Genomic DNA, 15,566 nt, shown 5'->3' on the forward strand with positions numbered 1-15,566 from the left:
CCTGTTCTCAGTAGCTTGGTGAGTGATCTTAGAACACTCCTTCCCTTCTCTACTCACTGGCCCTTGTTTAACAAGGCACTTGTAGGCCCATGTGCCTTAAAGGACCCATACAGAATCCCAGGATCCTGGGGTGCCTGGCTGGCAGTGGAGCGTGCAACTCTTGATCTCAGGGTCAGGAGTTCAAGCCCCAGTTGGCTATGGAGCTTACTTTAAAAAAAAAAGAATCCCAGGATTCGATAATCCAGCCAATGCCTCTGTGTAGGTGCCCTTCACAGGAGGGGTGAGTCGGGGGCTTCGTTCTGTCTGTACTCTAAGCAACAGAAACCCAGATCTACCTAGCATGAGCCCCAAATGGAGTGTATTAGTCCCTGTTACTGAAAAGTTGAGGGGTAGCTTCAGGTGTGGCTGGATTCAGGTGCTCAGACTCTGTCATCAAGACCTGGTTTCTCCATCTCCACCTCCAGGTTCTGCCTGCCTCTTTTGGCCTCTTTCTCAGGCAGGGTGTCTGTCCCCAGTGGTACAGAGTTGTCCCAGCTCCAGGCTCACATCCTCCCAGCTTCCAAGACCCCAGGGGAAAAGAAACTTCTTTCTCATTACTTCTAACTAAAGTCCCAGACTGGACTCGTTGGCTTGGCCAACCCTGAACCAGCCCCTGTGGCTAAGAGGATTTGGTGCTCGGATTGTTCAGGTCTGAGTCACGTGCCCACTCCTGTGGCTGGGAACGTGTGTGGGGGTGGGGGTGGGGGAGGGATATTTGCTCTCCCAAACTGAGGGGGAACTGGGCGTTTCCTAAAGGAAAACGGGGGTCCTGTTGCCAGCGGGAGTAGTGGGTGCCGGCAGGCGGAGGCAAGAGAAAGCTGCCCTGTGGCCTGTGTTGGCGAGTCACAGAGAGGGACGTGGTTGGAGCTGTATTTAAGAGACCCGTGTCAGGAAATGGGGGGCTCGGGGGTGGGAGGTGCCCCAGGTGTGGGGTTCTCCAGCCTCCTGGTGGGTGCGGAATGCAGCCGGGTTGTGTCCTGGGCCTGAGGCCACCACGCCCCTCCCAGGTGCGGTTCTCCCGTCCTGAGTCAGAGCAGGCCCGCCAGCGCCGTGTGCAGTCGTACGAGTTCCTGCAGAAGAAGCACGCCGAGGAGCCCTGGGTCCACCTGCACTACTACGGCCTGAGGGTGAGCCGGGGGCCCCAGGGCGGTCCTGGGAGCAAAGCCTGGTGCCCACTGTGGCCTCACTGTCTCACCGTGAACTGGTTTCACATTGAGTGGTAGCCCAGGGCGGGAGGATGAAGTCCTATGGGCAGTTTGTCCCTTGCTCCAGCTGGTCCACTGAGTGTCCCCAGGGGAGCAGGAGACTGAGAAGCGAGTCTGCTGTTTCTTGGGTCAGGCGTTTCGGCCCCCCAGACTCTGCCAAAGTGTGAGCATCTTACGCACTCTGGGGTGGGGCTGGTGTTTAGTTATGTATTTTTATGCATCACGGGTCCTGAACGGAGGCGCATGATAGAGAACTGGCCATCTCTTCCCTGGGCCAAGTTCACCATGTATTTGCCAAGGGTGCTTTTGACTATACTTGCTTTTTATCTGGTGTGTTGACCTTGAGCCCAATCCTTGAAACTGTTGAGTAAGGGAAACAATTGAATCAAAGCCAAAGACACCAGAGGCTAGGGCTCCCTAACATTTTTCTGGGGAAGGAACAACTCATGAAATCTCTGGAATCTTCTGAAAGATTTGTGTTGACAGAGTCTTAGAGTCAGACTTCAGAAGCTCTGCGATTTCATAGTGTGTGACTATAGGCAAATTACCTAATGAGATAAGTTGAGATATATATGCAGCCATTGGACTAGACCCTGGCACATAGTAGGTGCTCACTGACTGTTAGCTGTTATTTTTATCATTGCTTTTAGTGGTCCTGTGTCACAGACAGGGCCCCTAGGCATGGGTGCTGGGGCTGTTCAGTCACAAAGCTGGAAATGGTTGGTTGAGGCCACACCACAGAGGCCTTGGATGCCATGCTCAGGTGGTTGGATGGCTTTGGGGCCAGACAGTAGGTGGCTGGAGTGGAAGGTGATAGAGGGGTAAAAACTGGAGGGCAGAAGGGCTGGGTGGGGGGTGGCGGAGGGTCCTCCCACCCTGCCCCTCCACCAACAGGACAGCCGCTCTGAGCACGAGCGCCAGTACCTCCTGTGCCAGGGTTCCAGCGGGGTTGAGAACACAGAGCTTGTCAAGTCACCCAGGTGAGGTCCTCCGGGCCATGGTGTTAATCCCTATGGGCTACTGAACCTGTCACTGGCACTAGGAGGGTCCCTCTGATGTGGGGCCTTCCTAGGGACTGTGGTCCCTTCTGTAGTGTGGAGGAGGGACATGGGGAGGGGTCCTTCGTCCTCTGGAGAGGGCCAGGAGAGTGGGTGTGGGAAGAGATGGTTCTCCTTTCTCTACAAGTTTGGGGCGGGTGGGGTGCTAGGGAGTATGGGGATGGATTTCTGTCTGCTTTCCCACCCCCCAGCCCTTCCCTGGGGATGCTTCAGCTTAGATGCAGTCTGGGTTCACAGGCAGGTGTGGGGCAGGGACAGAGCCCGGGAGCCCCTGACCCTGCCCTCTTCCCTGCAGTGAGTACCTCATGATGCTGATGCCACCCAGCCCAGAGGAGGAGAAGTGAGTAGATTCGGGCCACACGCCATCCTCCCCACCCCAGACCTCCCCCACATCCCGTCCTGTAACCCATCACCTCTGTTTTCATCAGAGATAAACCTGTGGCCCCCAGCAACGTCCTGTCCATGGCCCAGCTGCGTACCCTGCCCCTGGCCGATCAGATCAAGATCCTGATGAAGAATGGTGGGTGGACACCCTTTCCCCTGGGGGGACCCCAGCCCTGCCACCTCCTGGGGAAACAATCTGGGAGAGACTTAAGGACTGAGGGGCGAGGCCAGAGGCCCCCACCACCCAGAGTGTGCCCAGCTTTACAGCTCCAGCCTTGTCTGGAAGGAAGGTACTGCAGTGGGCTCCCGCAGCCAGGCTCTGGATCCTGTTCCGCCCTGGCCACTCCCCTGCTGTGTGAGCCTGTGCAGGTCACTGACCTTCCTGAGCCTAAGTTTATCTGTAAAAAGGAACTAAGCTCCTAGGGGGCTGAGATGAGGATTCAGAGACGAGGTTTCTATGTGGCTTATACAGAGCCTTGCACATGAACATGAGTTCCGTTCATTTGCTTGCGCTGTTTTGAGGCGTCCTCACCAGGCTCCACACAGTAGGGACTGGTCTCCTTTCTCAGAGGACTTGGAGGGCCAGAACCCTTAGGGCAGATGTGAGCCCTGAACCTCAAGAGCCGAGTCCCAGGACCTGGGTTCCTCTTCTGAGATACCAACTCAGGGGTCTCCAGGGGCCTGAGCAGAGGGGAGCTCCCAGCTATGCCTGGGGCTGCCAGGGTGCCAGGCCGATGGCTTTCCTGCAAAAGGACATGGGGTCATCCCCAGGTTCTTGCCTTTCTGGGCCTCAGTAGTAATAGTCTTCCCCCCTCCCCCTTTTAAAAAAATTTTTTTTAATGTTTTATTTATTTTTGAGAGAGAGAGACAGAGTACGAGTGTGGGAGGGGCAGAGAGAGAGGGAGTCACAGAATCCGAAGCAGGCTCCAGGCTCTGAGCTGTCAGCACAGAGCCCGATGTGGGACTCGAACTCATGAACCACAAGATCATGACCTGAGCTGAAATGGGAAGCCTAACTGACTGAGCCACCCATGTGCCCCCCCCCCCTTTTTTTTTGACTAGTCTCCATGCCCGACATGGGGCTTGAACTCATGACCCTGAGATCAAGAGTAGTGTGTTCTATCCACTGAACCAGCCGGGTGCCTCGTAATAGTTTTACCCTTAAGGAGCACCTTTTGGGGTCTTTCCTGCAGGATTCAGTGAGGTGCAGGGTGTCTGCACATAGCAAGCAGCCAGTGAAGTTGGCTGTTGTTATTACCCACGTCATCAGTGTTATTTACATGCCGGGGTGGTTAAGTGAACCTGTAGCTATGTAGACTTGGCAGGGGAGAGGGACGGGCCCGGGCACCCTTCCCTTGTCTGATGTTGTCTGTGTCCTCAGTGAAGGTCATGCCTTTTGCCAACTTGATGAGCCTCCTGGGCCCCTCCATCGACTCTGTGGCTGTTCTGCGTGGCATCCAGAAGGTGGCGATGTTAGTCCAAGGAAACTGGGTGGTGAAGAGGTCAGTCCCTCTGTGACTCTGTGACGGGATCGTGTGATCCATTCAAATTCAGTGTTTTGAGTTTAAGCCTACCTTAGTGCTTTCTGTTTGTCCTGCATTTTACATCCATTCTTACCTTCTACTGGATTCTTTTTTTTTTATTTTGTTTCTCCCTGCTAATTTGGAAGTTCTCCTTTCTGGACCTTACACATTTCAGTGTGCATTCATAACTGATGATGGTTTAATGGGTTGTTTGGTTTTTTTTTAAGTTTGTTTATTTTGAGAGAGCGCGTGCATGCACGTGGAGAAGGGGCAGAGAGAGAGGGAGAGAGAGAATCCTAAACAGGCTCCACACTGTCATCGTGGAGCCTGATGCAGGCCTCCAACTCATGAACCGTGAGGTCATGACCTGAACCGAAATCAAGTCAGACGCTCAACTGACTGAGCCACACAGGCACCCCGATCACAGTTTAATATTAATTGCTGTGTTTTACCCACATCCAGCACAATTCAAAGACCTTAGAGTATTTTATATGTATTTTCTTCCCAATTCCCGTGCCGTTGTATTTATATATTTTGATTGTATTTTTTTTAAGTTTATTTTTTCAAGTTTATTTGAGAGAGCGTGCATGGAGGAGGGGCAGAGAGAGAGAGAGAGAGAGAGAGAATCCCAGGCAAGCTCCACACTGTTAGCACAGAGCCTGACATGGGGGCTCAAACCCACGAAATTGCAAGATCATGACCTGAGCCGAAACCAAGAGTTGCTTAATTGACTGAGCCACCCAGGCGCCCCTTAATTGTATTTAAAACCCACAAGATATTATTGTATTTAGTCAATATTCTTTAGATCTGCTCACATATTTATTTACCTTTTTATTCTGCTCATCCTGCCTTCATCTGTTTCTATCTGGGATGATTTCCTTCTCCTAAAAAGTGTGATGGTGTTTAATGAAGGTCTGCAGGTGATGGATTTCCTTGGTTTTGATACAGTTGGAAATAGAAAGGATATTTTTACTGAGTGTAGAATTTGCAGTTGATTGCTTTCCTTCCACATATGGACATAATTTCGTTGTGTTTTCATTCCCATTGTTCCTGGTGACAAGTCCAGTCTTTACCTTAGCTTCTCTCTGGCTCGTTTTAAGATTTTCCCTTGTTTTGGCTTTTTACAGTTCCTTAAGATGTGTCTGAGTCTGAATTTCCTTTCACATATCCTGTGGCGTTCAGAGGTCCTGAATTTGTGGCTTGATGCCTGTCAGTAGTTTCTCTTCTGTGATTCCTCCACCAGACTGTCCGTTTCAAGGGGATAGGGACTCTCCCTCATGTCCTTGGTACTCGGTACAATGCCTGGCACATCTTAGACCCTTGCCAAGTGTGGCTCCCTAAATTAATGTTAAATAGTGTAATATAAAATTAATTCATACAGGCTCGTTTTTTAGGAAGTGTGGTATAAGGCGAACAATCTATCAAAATGTGAATTGTTCCAATTTTTAAGTCCTCCATTGCAGCAGCTCCCATCATTTTAGTCGGCCAAGTGAATGGTAAAGGTATTCATGTTAATGCCACATGGTGGCGCCCTTGCCCCGGGAAACAGATGCCCGGTCTCTGTCCGTACATTGTGGCCATTGTCTTGTGCCGCACAAGTGTTTGGTTATAGAAGGCCTTCGGATGGCACGTCGCTCATTAAATGGGACAGCCAGGTGTATTTACAGCATGAATGAATGAGAGGACGCTGACCCGGAGAGGCAGAGACTTGCCAAACATCTGGCAGCAAGGCAGCCACAGAGCTGGGGTTTGAGCTCTCTGCCCGGCACCGCCCGTGGCCCTGATGTTTCTGCCCTTTCAGCCTGAGGCGTGTCCCTGTGACTTGAAGGTAGGGCCCGCTGGGCCATGTGTTCTGTCTGCCCCGGTGCCTCGGGTCCTGCTGCAAGCCCACGCTGCCACACCACGGCCTGTGGGCGATGCTCCTTCTTTGCCCTGTCCTTTTGTGTTCTTGCGAGGAAATGATGCAAAATTCATAAATCGTTCGGTAAATGTGGCCGTGCCCTCTGCTCCGCTCTCTTCCTCACACTGTCTCTGTCCTCGGGAGATCTGTGGGGCGGAGGTGGGCTCCATTACAGTTGAGCACAGCGAGTGCAGAGATCCAGGGCATGGACCATGTTCTTCCGCTCATTCAGTACCCACTTAGTGGGTCCCTTCTGTCTGTGTGGCAGAGGTGAACAACACAAGCCAGGTCCCTGTTCCCTTAGTTATTCTGGGTAGAGAGGAGACACAGAGCTCGATCTCGATGGAGGGGTATTAGTTGGTTGCCAGGTGGAGGGAGGAGGGGACGAGAAGGGCCTCCCGGCAGAGGCACCGTAGGCACAGGGCGGCCTGGGGAGGTGTGTGTGACACCCCACTGGGGTGTGATGGGGTCTGTGGCTGAACTTGGTCAAGTTATGCTTGTGAGCCTCATGACCCTGCTCTTTCGCCCTGGGCCCTGAAGTTCTCGTTCTCTGAGCTTGACTGCTGGTCCCCTGCTCTTCTCTTCAAAGGCTTTAGCCCCACTCGTGCCTCAGGGCCCAGCCAGGTCCCAGCCCCTGACCCCTCTCACCCCTGCTCACACTGCCCACCCCGCCCCTTCCGGCAGGTGGTAAAGGCCTCGTGTGCTGTTTCACAGCCAGTCTCTTGGCCTCACGCCTGCCGCATGTGGAGGACTCGCTGTCTCCCCGAGTCCTGGGCTGGCCTCTTTCTGAGCCCCTGACTGCGGTGGGCCTCGGGGCTGGGCCAGTGTGTGCACGGAAGGTCGAGAAGGGCAGTGAGGAAGAACTCTTAAGGGGGTGTGCGTAGCAGGGGTGCTTCTTTTCTACATACGTGTTCACAGAGCCAGGCTCCGAGGGTAAAAGGGAGGCCCTGGGAAGCTGTCCGAGCCCGTGTTGGAAAGAGTGCTTGGAGCTGGGGGCTGGCGCTGTGGCAGGTAGAGGGGCTGAGGGATGGGACTGACCTGTGGCTCCTGCTCTCGTTGACAGCGACATCCTGTACCCCAAGGACTCCTCCAGCCCTCACAGCGGCGTGCCTGCCGAGGTGCTCTGCAGGGGCCGAGACTTTGTCGTAAGTGCTCAGGCTCTCTGGCCTCTGGTCGGTCGGGTAGGGATCACGGGGGGGGGGGGAGGGGGGGGGAGTGGGGGGTGGGGGCATGCAGGGCTTCCAGGACCTTGGCCCTGGTGGTGGGAAAAGGGCAGGTGTGGCTCTGGACCCTATTTCTTTCTCCTTCAACTCAGAATCCTGGAGTCTGGGGCTTCATAAGAAATCTGAGTTCCTTTGGCCTGGGGATTATAAACCAGAGGCCCATAGGTGGACTCTGGCTAAGAAACAGGTTTCATTTGGCCTGAGCTCTCTGCAATCTTGTTTTTTTTTTTTTTTTTTTATGTTGACTTAAATTGATTTTTACAATTCAGAATCACTGTATAAACCGGATGTCTAGTTTAAGAATAATTGGACAGTCTGGGACCACTGGGCCCAAATGCCTGAAGGGTACCAGCGTTGGGTGGGGCTGACCATCCCGTTCTCCACGGTCCTGGGCACATCTGCTTCTCTCATACGCGTTGCATTCCCTGCACTATTGCTGTGGGTTTTTGCTGGCTCGTTCCTCTATTCCATTGCCCTGTCTCACCCCTGCCCTTATCCAGAACTTAAATCCCTGCCACAGCCTCCCTGAGGGTTTGAACGCGGGCCGTTGGGATCAGCACTGCCTCCTTTGGCCTCAGCTTTGTGCTTTGAGTTCAGGGAAATTGGTCTCCTTAGCTTGTGCACGGGGACCGTGATGTGCTCTCGCACAGGCCTGCTCACACGGGCAGCCCTTAGGCTGCTCTCTCTGGAGAGAGTGCCTGTGTTTTCCTTTCCCTGGTCGGATGTCCCAGCTCCTTTGGACAGTTAGTGTCTGGGTGCCTGTGCAGTTTAGTTTGGTCTCGGGGTCGAAGCACAGGGGTGATCCACTCCCAGGCTTGTTCACAAAGCCCTCAGCCGCCCCTGCCTGTCAGCCTTTCTCTCCCGTGCAGATGCTGTCAGACGGCGCCTGGGAGAAGGTCTGGTCAAGTCTGAGTTCTTGTCGGCGACTGTCTTCCCTGCCCTCTGGCCCCCAGGACAACTGCATGGGTTTGGGGCACAGTCTTAGGAGCGATCTATCTTTGTTTGCCCCCTGGAAACATGCTGCTTTTTCTCCCTCAGATGTGGAAGTTCACACAGAGCCGGTGGGTGGTACGGAAAGAGGTGGCAGCAGTGACTAAAGTAAGTGACGTTCCCCCTCAGAAGCCCGGGCCCTGCAGGGAACGGGGGCCGGGGCGGGCTTTCGGGCCTGCGGGCCTCACTTCTTCCCCTCCCTCAGCTCTGCACGGAGGATGTGAAGGACTTTCTGGAGCACATGGCCGTAGTGAGGATCAACAAAGGCTGGGAGTTCATACTGCCTTACGACGGAGAGTTCATCAAGAAACATCCAGATGTGGTCCAGCGGCAGCACATGCTGTGGTCGGGTATCCAGGCCAAGTAAGGGCTTACTGAGCCGTCCACAGCCACTTCGTCCCCTAGGCCGGGTGTGGGCTGGTGAGAGCATACTGGGGCTGTGTGCACCCTGTCCTGCATGCCGGTGGATGTGGCAGATTGATCCAGACCCCCCCACCCCCGTACAGGCCTGGTACAGCCACCCCTGCCGATCAGAGCTGGCAGGTGTGTTCTTAGGGGTCAGGAAGGAGGGCTGCGTGTGGAAAGCCGGGGTTTGCATGGCCCGAGGCAGCGGGCTGGAGACTGGCCGCAGAAGAGAAGGCTGGGCCACCGCCGCCCACCACAGGGCCGTGCGCGGTGGGGAGGGGCGGCCAGGCTCTGTGCGCACGGCATCCTCGGCCACCAGGATGTCCCTGGCCTCAACAGGGAACGTTGCCGTAGTGAGGCAGATGACCCGGGACGTGGCTTAAAGTTTATTCTTCTTTTCAGATTAGAAAAAGTCTATAATCTCGTGAAGGAAACCTTGCCAAAGAAGCCAGATGGACAATCAGGTGTGCGGGGGGGCTTCAGACTGGGCAGGCCCCTAACCCGCCCCTGGCTCCAGGCAGGCTGCTCTGCTGGGGCTCGTCGGGCCCAGAGAGGGGTGTGTGGCTCTCCCCATCGGTTGGCCTTTCTGTGCTTTCGTCTCCCTTCCCCACAGACCTCAGCTTAAGGCTTGTCCCCCGTTAAATGCTTGGCCTCGGGGACTGAGGGCCTGTGCGCTCTGAGGCTCTCCTAGGTTCTGGGCCCTCTTGGGTCGGCAGGAAGTGGTGGGGGGACAGGAGGAGCTGGCAGGGACTGGGAACCCGTCCTGGTTGGGGTCTCCCAACGTGCGATTCTGACTCTCCCCACTTCTCTTTCTTTCCTCTCTGCCGGGGTAGCTCAGTCCCCGCTGGGTGAGGTGGGAGTGAGAGGCTGGTCTGCACTGTTTCCATCCCCTCCCTCTGGGGGACCAGGGGGTGTCCGCAGGCCGAGGGCCCCTCTCTGCCCTGTCTCTACACCCCCCTGAGCAGAGCTGGCCTCTGCCTGCAGGGCCTGCCGGGCTGGTCTCCGGGGACCAGCGCGTCCAGGTGGCCAGAAGCAAGGCCCAGCAGAACCACGCGCTGCTGGAACGGGAGCTGCAGCGGAGGAAGGAGCAGGTGCGGGCGTCCACGGTCCTGCCCGGCGTGCGGATCAAGGAGGAGCCCGTGAGTGAGGAGGGAGAGGAGGAGGAAGAGCAGGAAGCAGAAGATGAGGAGCCCATGGACACCTCTCTCGGTGGCGGCCTCCACAGTAGGCTGGCCAACGGGCTGCCTGGCGGGCGGGCGGCGGGCGGGGACAGCTTCAACGGGCACCCGCCCCCGGGCTGTGCCGGCACCCCTGTGGCCCGGGAACTGAGGGCCTTCGTGGAGGCCACCTTTCAGAGACAGTTTGTGCTCACGCTGAGTGAACTCAAGCGCCTCTTCAACCTGCACTTGGCCAGCCTGCCACCCGGTCACACGCTGTTCAGCGGCATCTCGGACCGCATGCTGCAGGACACGGTGCTGGCCGCCGGTTGCAAGCAAATACTGGTGCCTGTAAGTAGAGCCTGCGCCGGCCCGATGGGCGTACGAACGAGGCTGCCCTCCGGCCCTCGGGCGGGCTCCTGGGCGGGCAGCGCTGCTCGTGGCGGAAAGGAGGCCGGTCCTGTCACTCTGGAGTGGCCTGCGCCCTGCTTGCCTTGGGGGCGTCGGCTTGGAGGCTGCCTGGGAACTTGGGAGGACCACTGACCTTGCTTTGAATTTTGGCTCTCGTGTGGTGGCTTTGTGTAACCTTGGGCCTCTTAGGCTCTGCGCCGTCGTGTGACGTGGGCAGATGTTGGCTTTGGTCTCCTGGGACTTGGGTGAGGGCCCCCTGAGATGTCTGAAGGCGCCAGGCTGCTACTTGGCCTAGAGTGGGGGCTGTCCGTGCAGGTTCCCTGGCCTGGTTTCCAGCCCCCACTCTGCCGGCACATCTTGTTCCTGTCGTGTTTTCAGGATGACTCCTTTTTTTTTTTTTTTTGAGAGAGAGTTGGGGAGGGGGCAGAGTGAGAGAATGTCAAGCAGGCTCGGCACTGTCAGTGCAGGGCTCCATCCCACAAACCGTGAGATCGTGGCCTGAGCCGAAATCAAGAGTCAGACGCTTAACCGACTGAGCCACGCAGGCCCAGCCCCAAGCTGACTCCACTTGTTACCTTTTGATCTTCTTTGCAATTTGTAGGTATAGAAACTGAGTTTTAAAGAAGGGAAAGGAGCTTGTCTCGTATACCAGGAAGTGATAGAGCTGGAATTTGAACCTCAGTTTAGTGGCTGCAGGGCTGAAATATTTTTTTTTGAGAGAGAGAACAAGAACATGAGTCGGGGAGGGACAGAGAGAGGGAGAGAGAATCCCCCGCAGGCTCCTCACTGTCAGCGCAGAGGCTGATGTGGGGCTTGAACCCACAAACCATGAGATCATGACCTGAGCTAAAATCGATAGTCGGGCACCTGATTGACTGAACCACCCAGGTGCCCCAGGGCTGAACTCTTTTGTGCTGTACTGGCTCGTGCGTGGGTTCTGGCAGGCCATCCGGGCTAGAGGTTAGCTGGCCAGGCCAGCATGGTTAGCATTTCTGATGCCAGGCCTGCAGGTGGCAGCGTGACAACCCCCTCCCCCCACCCCGGGGCTTCCTGTCCCTGCATAGGAAGGGGCCCCGGAGTGGACGAAATGTAGGAGCAGAGCGTGTGTTGTGGACCATTTCCCTTAGCTGAGTGTGAGGAGTGTCAGCTGTGGCTTCAGGACGTGGTGCTGGTTATTCTCTCCTCCTAAGCTCTGCCCAGACTTGGCGCCAGACCGCGTGACGTGGGGCTGCGGCTGCCTCTTAAGAGATCGTTGACGTTTGCAGTCCAAGGTCAGAAGCACCTGCAGCCTTGGGTGATGAGGCAAAGGCCCAACTCTGTGTACTTGAGAAACGAAACTAGGATGAGAGGCCTGAGATCCCATGCTGGCGGGCCGTCCCAGATCTGGCCCTCGTGTCTGGGAGCCTCCTTGGTGTGGTTTCCTCTGGAAGGTACCAGGGTTTGGGGGCCCTGCCCTATTTGGAGCACCCTTGCCCCCCCAGCAAAGGGGTCTAGGTAGCCCCAGGCCGTCTTGGGTGCTGTGTGGATGGGAGAGGGATGTGAGGTAGGCTGCTCTCAGGTACCCTTGCCCTATTGCTCCCTCTTAATGGGGCTGGGATCTCTGGGAGACCATGGCCCCTCTGCTGCTCCCATCCATCTCCCTCCCCATGATCCTGATGTAGGGACCGTATATCGTAGTCTCCTCTGAGGAGGAAAAGACCTCAGATGTGTACACAAGGATGCTCAGGTCCAGGGAGCAGGAGGAGACTCGACTCACAGGCTTGAGTTTAATCCTGTTTCTACTATTAGACGTTCGACTGTGGACAGTGAGTAAACCTCTGCCCTGGAGCAGCTCCCTGCTCCCACCTCTCTTGTTTCCAGTGATCAAATGAGACTGTACGTGTCAGGGTCCCCCCGGGGCTTTATGTGGTGGTAGCCACCCCTGTTGTGTTGTCAGGGCTGGAAACCAGTCTACCAGGTGCCCTGAGCCTGGCCACCCTTTTCTTGGTCCCCCTTCAGACCCTGCTGAACCAAGTGGCACGGGTGCTTGGGAGCTGGGCAGGGTCCATAACCCACAAGGACACGGCCCTCGAGAGAGGGAATCCCCAGATCCTCCTAGGGGCTGTGGGGGTGGGAGTGCTTCTCAGGACCCATCTGCGCATGTATATTTAGGGTAGGAGGACACTGGGTGTCGGAGCAGAGCGGGGAGCTAATGCCAGGCTAACAGGACACACAGCAGAACTCCCTTCCCCACCTTGTCAACTGCATCCGGTGACTTGAGGCTGGGCCTGTCCCGCTCCCTCCCACTGACGCCCTAGTGAGTGGCAGGAGCTGGAACTGGAACCCACAGTCTCACAAGGGCGGCTCCGTCCCTGAATGGGGCTTGTGTGGGCTGGGAGGGGTGAGGGGCGGGTGGACCCACGTGGCAAAGACACACTACTAATGCCTAGGCCTTGGTTAGTTTCCCCCACAGACCGCTGCATCCCCAGATGAGCAGAAGGTGTTCGCCCTCTGGGAGTCTGGAGACATGAGCGATCAGGTGAGGTGACCTCTGCTACCGTCTCCCCAAGAGCAGGGAGGGGGTGTGAGGCCTTCGGGGAGACCCGGAGTGCGGTAACACACGCTCGTTTTCCAGCCGCTTTCAAGTTTAAATATTCTGGCTCCGTGTCCCCGTGTAGTGTTAGGCCGGACGTGCCAGTCATTTGACCGGAACCCTTGGTCCCCTACTGCCATCTAGACTGGCTGCATCCAAGTCCTCTTCTAAAAAATCTCCATAGACTCCTAGGACCAACCCCCGAGACTTCGTTCAGTTCCAGAGGAACGGGGAAGGGTCCTAGGTATTTAAACTTCTACAAAGCTTTCCAGAGGATTCTGCCACCCAGCCTGTCTGGTGAACCAGTGACAGTCCACGTTTCTCAGGTGCTGGATTTCTAAGTTAGAGAAACTGGTCCATTTTGCCTCCTGTCACACCCTGGCAGGAAGGGTCATAAGTGTCTAGTGAACAAAATAGGAGTTAAAACAGCAGCAGTGGCTGCATGGACCCTGACGTCCAGAAATTTTCCTTCAGTCATGAACTCGCTTAACTTTAAGGATTTCAGAATAAACTGCTAAAACACTAGTTGGCCCTATTCCTAAGGTGTGGGGAGGAAGGGAGATCCCTCTTCTGCCTCAGAGGGGCTGACGGACAGGCGAGGACAGACGGGAGGGCCTCTGTGCCCCAGGGCTGTGACGGGGCCCCGGAGCAAGAGCATCTGCAGGGGCTCTTCCTGAGCCAGCCTGTGTGCTCTTGGCCAGAATAGGTGGCATCTGAAGTTTCTAGTCCTGAAGGGGTAGGAAATGAAAACAATTTCACAATTAATTTCAATCTGATGAGAAAATAAGTGCATTGAGACAAAGCTCTATGGGCAACAGTCTCCAGCCCTGTCTTCATGTAGCTTAGATGGTGACTTTCCCTGCATCCTAAATCCATTTTCACTTCTGTTTTGTGTCACGAAACACCACGTCTATACTGCCGATCCTCTGCTGGCGCTTGCCTGGTCCTTTCTTCTTCTTGGGGTCTCGGGACGACGGATTGGTTGGGTGTATTCCTGTCTAGAGAAGTCCTGGCGCACACAGACTGCAGCGTGGAGTTCAGTCCCACGGCTCTGGATCTCTTGTTCAGGGAGGTTTCTCTTTTAGGTGACTGTTTCCCACAATAACATATTTTTGCTACTAAAGCACCGACAGGTTTTGCTTGAAATCTTTTCCAAAAATTACCGGGTCCGCCGGAACATGATCCAGTCGCGGCTGACTCAAGAGTGCGGAGAGGATCTGAGTAAACAGGAGGTGGACAAAGTGCTAAAGGTACACACGCTCTGGGGAGCAGCGCCTGCGGTGGAGGCCGACGGGGTGGAAGTCCCCCCCCCCCCCCCCCCGCCAGCTGTGGTCTCTGCAGGTGCTCACGGCTCGTCCAGCCGGGTCATCCCTTTAGGTGACTGGGCCTGAGTCCTGACTCCACTCCCCTCTTGAATCCTGTAGCACCTGGCTTTCAGTAGAATCAATTTTTAAATTTAAAAGGAAATATATAATTTATCATGTAGTATAAGCAAGTCCTTAAATATACTACTTATAATGCTTTTATGAATGGACTATGGTGCAGATACCATATTGGCAGAAACATTGGAACACAGAAAGCTGAGGACGGTTTCTTTACATCCTGATTTAGTATCTCAAACATCCAAGGCCGTCTATGGTGCTGTTTATGAAACACCTTTGTTCTCGGTCAGCTTATTGACAGTTTTTTTTATCTTGTGCTTGCCGAGCATATTCTTTTGTGGCTCCCCCCCCCCCCCCCCACCCACCCAGAGGAAGAGGGCCTGAGCCCCAAGCACTAAAGAGACCAGGCAGTTACCACAGCATCATCATCTCCCGTTTGTGTTCTATCCATTAATCATAAACCGAGTCGTGAGGAGCCGTACTGGCCGGAGTAGCTGCCTCGCCTGCTGAACACCCCTCTCTCGTCACAGGACTGCTGTGTGAGCTACGGTGGCATGTGGTACCTTAAAGGGACGGTACAGTCTTGACAGTAGTCACAGACCACTCACCCAGTGCGTCGAAGTCCCAGGAAGGACGGCGCAGCCGGCGGAGGTGGACGCAGCCTCACCTGCTTCCGAAGCCACGGAGCAAGAGGACCTGACCGTCCTGCGGCTGGGGTGTCGTGCTGTCTGGTGGCCAGCAGGGGTCACCCTCAGCCAGTGGCAGGGTCAGCTTCAGTTAGATCGCTCCCAGAAGACGGCGGCCGGGACCTTCTTTACAGTAGAATTTGAAATCCCCAATGTATTTTGCTTATTATTTGGTTTCATTCTCCTAATAAAGAGAGTGTATACTGACCACAGGCAGGCTGATCTAAATCATGGTTTAATATTTTACTTTTCAAACTTAATGCCAACGAGGTCTAAGTTATGTTTACAAGATGAAGAAAACCTCAAGGTTTTAAATATTTAAAATGTCTAGAAGCCAGTGTGTAGTTTTTGATTATCTGCTAAGACTTCTGCCAATTTCATTAAACAAACCAAATCAAATTGTTTTACTGTTGGGTTTCTGTGGCCACTTTACCTTTTAAAACGACTTAATGTAGCAGTCTCGACTGTTTACATGAACCATAGGAAAAATCAGAATCAAATCCATCTATTCTGTTTGCATAAGGATGCAAACAAAACCAGGTAAGTATGGAACGGTGTATAAGGTTATCACACTTTGATGTAAAAAATTTATATTTTGTGTATTTTTAAAATAAATGTAACACTAACCTGG

At 54.7% G+C, this 15,566-nt stretch overlaps 1 protein-coding gene across 9 annotated transcripts in view; it reads left to right on the top strand.

Moving 5' to 3' along the window:
* The window catches only part of POLR3E (RNA polymerase III subunit E), a 33,423-nt gene extending 17,857 nt beyond the window's left edge, over positions 1 to 15,566 (top strand). For 5 of the 9 annotated variants that reach the window (XM_027043050.2, XM_027043052.2, XM_027043051.2 and 2 more), the window contains 14 exons: positions 1,047 to 1,166; positions 2,139 to 2,224; positions 2,598 to 2,642; positions 2,731 to 2,822; positions 4,068 to 4,188; positions 7,173 to 7,254; positions 8,371 to 8,430; positions 8,528 to 8,685; positions 9,130 to 9,191; positions 9,712 to 10,235; positions 11,957 to 12,100; positions 12,736 to 12,813; positions 13,992 to 14,117; positions 14,780 to 15,566. In XM_027043050.2, the coding sequence (XP_026898851.1) occupies positions 1,047 to 1,166; positions 2,139 to 2,224; positions 2,598 to 2,642; positions 2,731 to 2,822; positions 4,068 to 4,188; positions 7,173 to 7,254; positions 8,371 to 8,430; positions 8,528 to 8,685; positions 9,130 to 9,191; positions 9,712 to 10,235; positions 11,957 to 12,100; positions 12,736 to 12,813; positions 13,992 to 14,117; positions 14,780 to 14,836 (1,755 nt within the window). In that variant the 3' untranslated portion in view covers positions 14,837 to 15,566. The other 4 variants (XM_027043055.2, XM_027043057.2, XM_027043056.2 and 1 more) reach the window with 4 other exon arrangements.

The sequence above is a fragment of the Acinonyx jubatus genome, chromosome E3, assembly GCF_027475565.1.
Source record: "Acinonyx jubatus isolate Ajub_Pintada_27869175 chromosome E3, VMU_Ajub_asm_v1.0, whole genome shotgun sequence".
NCBI lineage: Eukaryota > Metazoa > Chordata > Mammalia > Carnivora > Felidae > Acinonyx > Acinonyx jubatus.